Consider the following 9,047-nt stretch of genomic DNA (forward strand, 5'->3'; position numbering starts at 1 on the left):
CCTCAAGGACCCCAGATCCTCCTCCCTGATAATTTGATCTCAACTAATGACTCATATTTACAAAACAATAAGCAATATGCCAGTTGTAACAATTTATTTGGTATCTAAATGACTGGACAGGAAGTTTCCAGCCCTTCCTCAATCATGACGAATACCTAGCCATAGATAGAACTTCTAAATCTCCCCAAGGAGATTTTTGATACCTCCCATACACAAAAGAAAAATTCCCCTTCACCATATAGAGTACTCAGAGGATTTATTTTCAGGCTGAATGATTGCATTTTTATTTTTCAGTTTGAATGATTGCATTTTTATTATCTCTGCATTCTGATGCCAACACCTCTTTCCCTCCTCATCCCAGGCAAAAAGGTATACAAAGTTTCCCCATCAGTTCTAATTTTTGTAGCCAGTTTTGGACTTACCCTGTTAGCCCAGCCTTACAGTTATCTCCTTATCTCTCTGATCTCAATTCATTGCTCTACAGACCTACTGCTGTACTTCCTCCCCTGCCCAGTCAGTTTCATACCTAAAGCAGCCTCTTTGCCACAGAGGACAATCCCCCCTTGTCCCCCAGCTTCTCTTAAAAACAGGCTCTTATGTTTCCTTGTCTTTCCTTGCTTTCATAGGCAGGAAGGTTCTCTAGGGAAAGGTTTTTGTGCTTTGCTTTATTTGCTGTTTTGTATTCCCTCCCCCATTCTGTAACTCTCAGTTTGCTTTATCAAATTGCATACATTAATATGGTTTATCTTCATTTACAAAACAAAACTCCCCCCTTCTGTTTAAGGACCTTTCCCCCTTCCTTTTTCTGATCGGAATTTGGACCTTGCTATATACGGGCTCAGATCCCAAGTATTGAAGTATTCAAAAATACTCAAGTTAACATCCTGGCTGCAGTATTCTGCACCAATTGAAGTTTCTGAACACTTTTCAAGGGCAGTTCTACATAGAGTGCTTTGCAGTAATCTGATCCCAATGTAACCTGGACAGGTAAGAGCACCACCAAACTACGTACCTGTTTCTTCTAGGAGAGTTCAGCACCATTCAGAATGGGTGACACACCTTAGAGTCCAAGTCAGACTTTCTGATAGGTTATTACTGGTACCCTTAGTTGAATTACACTGCAGACTTGGATACATTCAGATGCCTGATTGCTTTTGGTTTAATATATAGAACTGTAGGCTTTCTCAGGCAGGTGGTGTTTCTGTTATATCTATAGTCAGATCCAGATTAAAGAACATAGATCCTGTATGCTTTTGTATTAGGGTTTAGAGGCATTTGTTTTTATTATTATTTAAAACTAATAGTAAATAAAAACAAATATACATAAAACCCAATAGTAATGAAAATAAAACTTGCTTTGACTTACTACAATAAATCCAATACTGAAGCAAATGTCAACACATGTCCCATCATATAGAAAAATCCTACCTGTTGTTCTTGTTCTTTGTTTGCACGGTAGGAAATTGCTGTCAGTTTAAAGAAAACCATTTTTCTGATAAAAAAAATTTATCTGATTTCAGAATAAGACCTCTTTCAGATGGCAGCAGTCCTTGGTCAACACTTTTAATGAAGAATCAGAAAGGTGTTCCATTAGCTTCTTTGTTCATGGATCAAGGTTAGTACTATATAGTCAAGTACTACAGCAAGAGAGGCTGTTTTTTTATTTCTCAGATCCAGTGACACAAATTTCATTGTGTTTTATTTTTTACCATAGATTAGAGGCTTTCAGTGGCTTGCATCCAGACTAACACGTCTGTTTACTGCAAGGATTTCCTTCCACAGAGTGCGATTCTTCCTCCCACCCACCCACACACACAGTGGACCAAAATGTCCTGTTCCTTGGAATCACCAGGGACATGATTTCTGAAGACATTTCAGGCTGCCACAAGACAAAGAAAGTGGGAAAACTGTGCTCTGCAAGATGAAATTTTTGCATTTGTGGAAACGCTAATCTGGAATGTCATCTGAGTTCAAGAGAGAGAGGAGGAATTCTGCATTTGGATTTTACATTACTATGAGCATAGCTGCCCCTCAACAGTTCCTTCCTTTTTTAAAAAAGTTCCTGACTTTATAGGGTAATGAAATATAAGTAACCTTCTTACTTCCCAAGCAAACTGACATAAGACTGGAGAATAATTCCAAGGAACAGTGCTTTGGCGTTCTCATTAGAATTGCTGATTCCCACCAATTAGTCAAGAAGGCAGGATATTAATTTCCTGTTTCTGTTGGTGGGGGTTACCCAATCTTCAGTTTATTTCCTGCCTAGATAGGCATGCAGGCTTGTTCAGGAGTGCTCTGCACTAGACCTCTCTTTCGGCCTTCTTTTTGCCTCCTGTACCTTTTCCTTCTGATAATCTTTCCATTCTCCTCTCAAACCAACAAAAAAACACTCTAATTGCCTCCTGCTCTGGATGAGGCAGTGGCCAGTAAGCAAGGTGCCTCAGATGACTCTTTCCTCTGCTGAGGAATGAAACCCTACATTCCTTCCAAATGAAACTCCAAGACTGAGCTAACGAGATGGCCTCTGGAGTCCTGGGTAGAGAACATGGCCTGGGAAAATTGAGTCAAAAACCCAGAAACCATCTGTTGGCACAGGACTAAGGAAGAGGAGGAAGAGGAACGTTTTGTGGGAAATGCTCTCTATTCTGCACAGTCCCATGACTATGGTTCTGCAACCCCAAACCAGCACAACTGTACACCCAGAAGCATCATAGGCACACATGGTTCACCACAGACCACCATAGGACACCCCCCCCCCCATATCACTTTTAAGTTTTCCCTGAAATAGCCAGGTGGTTGTGACAAATGACAGCTGCAAAATTTATGTGGCTGCAAAACAGCCAACTTGAGATGCTCACTAGAGGGTGCAAGATATTAAATTTTGACATCAGCTCATTCTTCTAACCTAGCCTCCATAGAGCTTCAGATGGAAAATTTTGATGGGAACACAGTCCCTAGAGGCTGGTCAGTTGATGTGTGTGTGTGTGAGAACTAGCCAACCAAGGCTGCCTAAAAATCAATAGTTACTTACAGCCGCAGTGATCAATGCTTTCAGCAGGGAATGGATTCACAAAGTATCTGCAGTGTCTGAATCCTTATTATAGGGGTGACCAAACTTAATAAGAACATAAGAGAAGCCATGTTGGATCAGGCCAATGGCCCATCCAGTCCAACACTCTGTGTCACACAGTGGCTGAAAAATTATATATATCTATATACACACACACACACACACACACACACACATATATATATACACACTGTGGCTAATAGCTACTGATGGACCTCTGCTCCATATTATTATCTAATCCCCTCTTGAAGCTGTCTATCCTTGTAGCCGCCACCACCTCCTGTGGCAGTGAATTCCACATGCTAATCACCCTTTGGGCGAAGAAGTACCGTATTTTTTGCACCATAAGACTCACTTTTTCCCAAAAAAAATGTGGAGGGAAAAGTGTGTGCGTCTTAAGGAGCGAATACTGCAAAAAATTCACACAAATGCCTCTAAATTCACACAAACAGCTCTAAAAACTAGGTGCGTCTTATGCTCAGGTGCGTCTTATGGAGCGAAAAATACGGCACTTCCTTTTATCTGTTTTAACCTGACTGCTCAGCAATTTCATTGAATGCCCACAAGTTCTTGTATTGTGAGAAAGGGAGAAAAGTATTTCTTTCTCTACTTTCTCCATCCCATGCATTATCTTGTAAACCTCTATCATGTCACCCCGCAGTTGACGTTTCTCCAAGCTAAAGAGCCCCAAGCGTTTTAACCTTTCTTCATAAGGGAAGTGTTCCAAACCTTTAATCATTCTAGTTGCCCTTTTCTGGACTTTTTCCAATGCTATAATATCCTTTTTGAGGTGCGGTGACCAGAATTGCACACAGTATTCCAAATGAGACCGCACCATCGATTTATACAGGGGCATTATGATTTATACAGGGGCATTAACTTGCTTAATGTAAGAGCCACACAGAATAAACGTCAGATGTTTGAAAGTCACAGGACCCAAACATCAGATGTTTAAGAGCTGCAAGATAGATGGAAGGTAGGAAAATAGTGTGGGGAGGGAGAGATGGAAAGAAAGCAACTTTAAATGCATTCTCCAAGCCACCAGCTGTGTTGGCTTGGAGAAGTGATTTTAAGAGAGAAATGTCTTCTTCAAGCTAGCCGACAGGGCAGTGGGGGTTTCAAGAACCACACAATATGTGTGAAAGACCCACATGTGGCTCCTGAGCTACAGTTTGGCCAGCCCTGCCCTATCAAAAAAAACATGATAATTTTCAGAAGAGGAAATTATTGAACCAGAGCCTCCCATTTGCCTCTTCAACCCAGATGACTACCAATCTCTGCTAGCTACCTTTTCACTATTTGCTGGTGCAGAAGGAAGAGGTGTAACCCTTCAGGACACCCTCTCAGAAAGTCCCAGTGGCCAGTGTGGTGTAGTGGTTTAGATCAGGAGACTAATCTGGAGAACTGGGTTTGATTTCCCACTCCTCCACATGAAGCCAGCCAGCCTAGTGATCTTGGGTTAGTCATACATGAACATATTAACATATGAAGCTGCCTTATACTGAATCAGACCCTGGGTCCATCAAAGTCAGTATTGTCTACTCAGGCTGGCAGCAGCTCTCCAAGGTCTCAAGCTGAGGTTTTTCACACCTGTTTGCCTGGACCCTTTTTAGTTGGAGATGCCAGGGATTGAACCTGGGACCTTCTGCTTACCCAGCAGATGTTCTACCACTGAGCCGCAATCCCTCCCTAAAGAGACAGTTCTCTCAGAGCTGTCTCAGCTCCACCTACCTCATAGGGTGTCTGTTGTGGGGAGAGGAAGGGAAGGCAGTTGTAAGCCTCTCTGAGACTCCTTTGGATGGTGAAGAGTGGGGTCTAAAATCCAACTCTGTTTCATTTACATTTAGATCACAGGCAGGCAGGGCTGGCTTCAGGGTGTCTGGTGCTTGAGGCGACCAACCATGGGCCCACAGCACTGTGGTGCCAGCTTAAGGGGTATTGTCTGATTTAAAACCAAGAGACTGCCATGGCAACTTGCCCAACTTGCCCATCTGACCACACCCTTAGTGTCAAGACAGTAAACGTACTTGTCTTGACAGCCATACTCAAGCAGGTGGATGGAATATTTTAACCAGCCATTCACATTTCATTTGTTTTCTCAAGGGACTGCTCAAGTTGTGTAACCTTAGCTAATAAGGTGTCAGAACATTAAGCAGTGTCAGCTAGGAAGGAATGCTGTCTTCCATAAAGATAAGCTTGTCTTAAGAACTGATCTCAGGGCTTTTTTTGTAGCAGGAACTCCTTTGCACATTAAGCCACACATCCCTGATGTAGCCAATCCTCCAAGAGCTTACAGGATCTACTGTAAGCTCTTGGAGTATTGGCTACATCAGGGATGTGTGGCCTAATATGCAAAGGAGTTCCCACTATAAAAAAAGCCCTGACTGAATTTTACTTCCAAAATGAGTTCTATTTTTCATCAATCCCAGGAAATTTCGATCACCTCATTCTGCTCCCAGACAGGTCACTCCAAAGAGAAGGACTGGCATTCACTAGAGCTAAGAAAGGCACTCAAAATATACCTCAGAACTATGTCTACAAGTTACTCAGATTATATTTTCATATCATTTTGTTCTCTGTTTTCAGGGAAGACAGTTTCCAAGATAGCGCTTAGTAGGCTTAGATAGCACATTAATCTGCGCCAAAAAATCCGGTGCCATTGGACATTACAGCTGATTCTGTTCACAGCTCTGCAAGATGAGAAGAGCCTTTGATGCTAATACCTGAGATGTGCAAGGCAGCCATGTATGCATTATTATCAATGTTTATAAAGCATTACAAAATAAATTTCCCTGCCTTGACCAAGGTTGCCTTTAGTCAAGAGGCTTTTGCAGCAGGTGGTATCCACAGAATAAAATCAGCCTTCCTATTCAACATGAGAAAAATTGCTGTTATAACACTATGGAGGAGATCTGTTTTGGGCCAAAAATCAATCTGTTTTTGCAGAATCTCTGGTTCAGATAAAAGCATGTGGACTCCATTGGGCATTGGGGTGCTTCCATGAATCAGGCAGCACCTCTTGGCAACAAACACTCATTGTTAAAGTTCCTTCTATTCTGAGGTAGAGAGGTAGCTTATAGAATCTAGCCTATAGAATCTAGCTCCAGAGCTTTAATTAAAATTGGGGGGGAGGTGTTTCCACAAAGAGGCGAGTACCAGTGGAAAAAGACAGAGAAATTTATTATCAAGCTATTAGAAGAATTGTATTAGATCTTAGTGGTTAAATCAAAAGTTATTAATTGCCTCGCTTGCTTATGATTGGTTATGATTTCCACTTGCCTTTTGAAATAAAAATTTTATGGCAAATTGTAGCTTCTCCATTTATTGTTGGAGTTAACATCTGAACAAATGTTTCATCTACAGAGCAGAAGCTTTCCCCTGAAGGCCTGGATGCTAAGCGGCCAAAACAGTTAAAATTGCCAAATCAGGCTTATATTGATCTACCTCTTGGGAAAGATGAAAAAGGACTAAATTCTGCAGAACCAGAGAGCTTTGAAGACAGAAATTCAGCAAGTTCCACAAATAGCACTCCACAAATGACACCCACAAACAGTCTCAGTAGAACTTTGCAGAAGAAGAAAACTGACTCTGTATTATATGGATGTACTGTCCTCCTTGCATCTGTAGCTCTGGGCTTGGATATTAGGGAGCTGAACAGGTTGCAGGTTCCAGAGGAAGTGTTGCCTAAGGAAGAAAAGAAGAAGCGTGATGGATTGTTTCAGCGAGCTTCCAAGTTTCGTCGAAGTGCAAGCCCTGTAAGGTTGCAGTCCAAAAAAGAGGAGATACACATTCCTTCATTAAGCCCATCTGCAAGCACTGTGGATCTTCTGTCTTCATCTTCTGCTTCCACTAAATGCCTTCTCCAATCTGACAGTGAAGATATTACTGCAAGGACACTGCCTGGTGATAGAGATTGCCCTAGTAAATGTTCGGTGGCTGAAAGCCCTGTAAATAGAAAAGAACAAATTGCCAGAGTTGTTCCTGCTGCTGATTCTAACTTGCCATGTCCCAGCTTTCTGAAAAAAGAATCCCAATGTAAAGCAACTGTCTCTTCCTCTAAAGTGAGAATTTTGGGGCACAGAAGGACAGTGTCAGATGGAAATCCATGTCATAACACAAGTGAGTAGAACAAAGTGTCCAACTTCATATATTTATTACAAATAAAACAAGACCAGGAAGCTATAAGGTAATAAAAAATAATGGAAGTGTATACACAAGTGGTGTATGGCAGTGTTTTCCAAACCTTCAGTGATATACTGAGGAAGTGAGGAACATCTGCCACTAAACTGCATGTGATTCTTGCTATATGGAGTAAAAGAAAGAGGGTAGGTGGAGATAGTTTATCCCAAGTTCTTAAATACAGATGCCACAATTCTTAAACACACACACGTGCCTTGCCTCTTTTGCAGTGCAAAGTTCATGTTTTATATATAGCTTCCTGGATTGCTACAACCATGAACCATTCTCTGTGTATTGTACCCAGGATGCATGCACCATTTTCTCACATTCATGAATGTAAGAAATCACAGAGTTCTAGGTCAATCAAATATAATTCTTTACCACTATGTCTCCTGAAGCTGTTCACTGAAGCTGTGTTGTCTGCTTAAGATGAATAATAGTGGAATGGATTTGAGCATTGTATAGTCAAATGTAATGCAGGATTCTCCTTGTTTTACTGTGGCTGTTTTTTTTCATTCCACACTATTTTGTCTGTTTATCACACAACAAAACATGTAAGATGTCCTAGCTCCTGTCACAGCCTCCTCCTTTAGGGAGTTTTTTTTAGTAAATTGGCAATATCTAAGTTTCTGAAATCACTGAGTTGGATCCTAAGAACTGTAACAGGAGCTCTGTTCAGAAGAGTATAGCTTTCCCACTTTCTTCTTGCTGCAGTCTTGCTATGCTTCTTGCAAAAAACCACTCCTGAGGGTCAGGTGATCCTCTGGAATGCCATGGGATGTATTGCAGGCGCTTCAGCTGAAGAAATGAGTATCCCTTCCCCTTCCCCATGTACAAGCAAAATGTTTTGTGCTTGTGCAAGGGCCTCATCGACCCTTTTGACTTTTATCCTTAATGTTTACTGCATTGTCATGAGATGGATGATTGTGTGATGTTTTCGTGCTCCTAGCTAACGGTGTCCCTGAGGTTCCACTGGTTCCATCAGTCTTACAAAGAAACTTCTCCAGTGATGCATCTCCTGAAAAGCAAGGAACTGTGAATATTATACCAAGACCCCGACCTTCTTCTTTAAGAAATCGGCTAGATCCTTGGCAGGCTGTGTCACAAAATGTGAAGACAAGCCCTTTTGAAATGGATCGTTTAGAGGGTGATAGAGGTTCCAAGGTTAACTCGTTAACAGATACTGAGGAAAGAACTAAATCCCACATGCCCTCATTACTTGATATTGATGTTGAAGGTCAGAATAGTGATTGTACAGTGCCTTTGTGCAGAATGAAGAGTAAATCATGTCGACCATCAATATATGAACTGGAGAAAGAATTTTTGTCTTAAGTGCCTTGAATTTTTTAAGTGCTGTTTTAAAAGAAGAAAGGTTTTAAAAAAATAGTTTCCTGTTACAACTTTATGCTGCTTTTTCTTAAATCCTATAATCAAGATAATTGTTGGTAAACAGCTAAAATATTAAACATAGAAAGAATGTACGGGGGCGGGGGGACAGTAGTTGCTCAGCTACTCCATCTGTAGTCATTGACAGTATTCTGATGAATAGGTACATGTCAGGTTCAATATATTTGTCATAATTTGAATTTATCTTTCTCTTCACAGTGTCAAAGACTTTTTTTTAAAAAAAATCAGTATTGATTAGCTATATTTTAAAGTCCCTTTGCAGTCTAAATTGATACTTCGCCTGCAGATGGCTTGCTGGAAAAAACACTGCTAGGGATTGTGGTTTTAGGATTTCTTAAAAACGCTCTGGAAGTGTGTCATATTTACAAGAGAAATAACAATGACTACATTT

At 41.0% G+C, this 9,047-nt stretch overlaps 1 protein-coding gene across 2 annotated transcripts in view; it reads left to right on the plus strand.

The window, feature by feature from the left end:
* Nucleotides 1-8,666, plus strand: part of MAP3K21 (mitogen-activated protein kinase kinase kinase 21) — a 96,401-nt gene extending 87,735 nt beyond the window's left edge. For both annotated transcript variants that reach the window (XM_060242985.1, XM_060242993.1), the window contains 3 exons: nucleotides 1,521-1,615; nucleotides 6,434-7,189; nucleotides 8,199-8,666. In XM_060242985.1, coding sequence (XP_060098968.1) covers nucleotides 1,521-1,615; nucleotides 6,434-7,189; nucleotides 8,199-8,581 — 1,234 coding nt within the window. In that variant the 3' untranslated portion in view covers nucleotides 8,582-8,666. The remainder of the gene's footprint in view (nucleotides 1-1,520; nucleotides 1,616-6,433; nucleotides 7,190-8,198) is intronic.
* The last annotated feature ends 381 nt before the right edge of the window (nucleotides 8,667-9,047 follow it).

Source organism: Heteronotia binoei, chromosome 1, assembly GCF_032191835.1.
Source record: "Heteronotia binoei isolate CCM8104 ecotype False Entrance Well chromosome 1, APGP_CSIRO_Hbin_v1, whole genome shotgun sequence".
Taxonomy (NCBI): domain Eukaryota; kingdom Metazoa; phylum Chordata; class Lepidosauria; order Squamata; family Gekkonidae; genus Heteronotia; species Heteronotia binoei.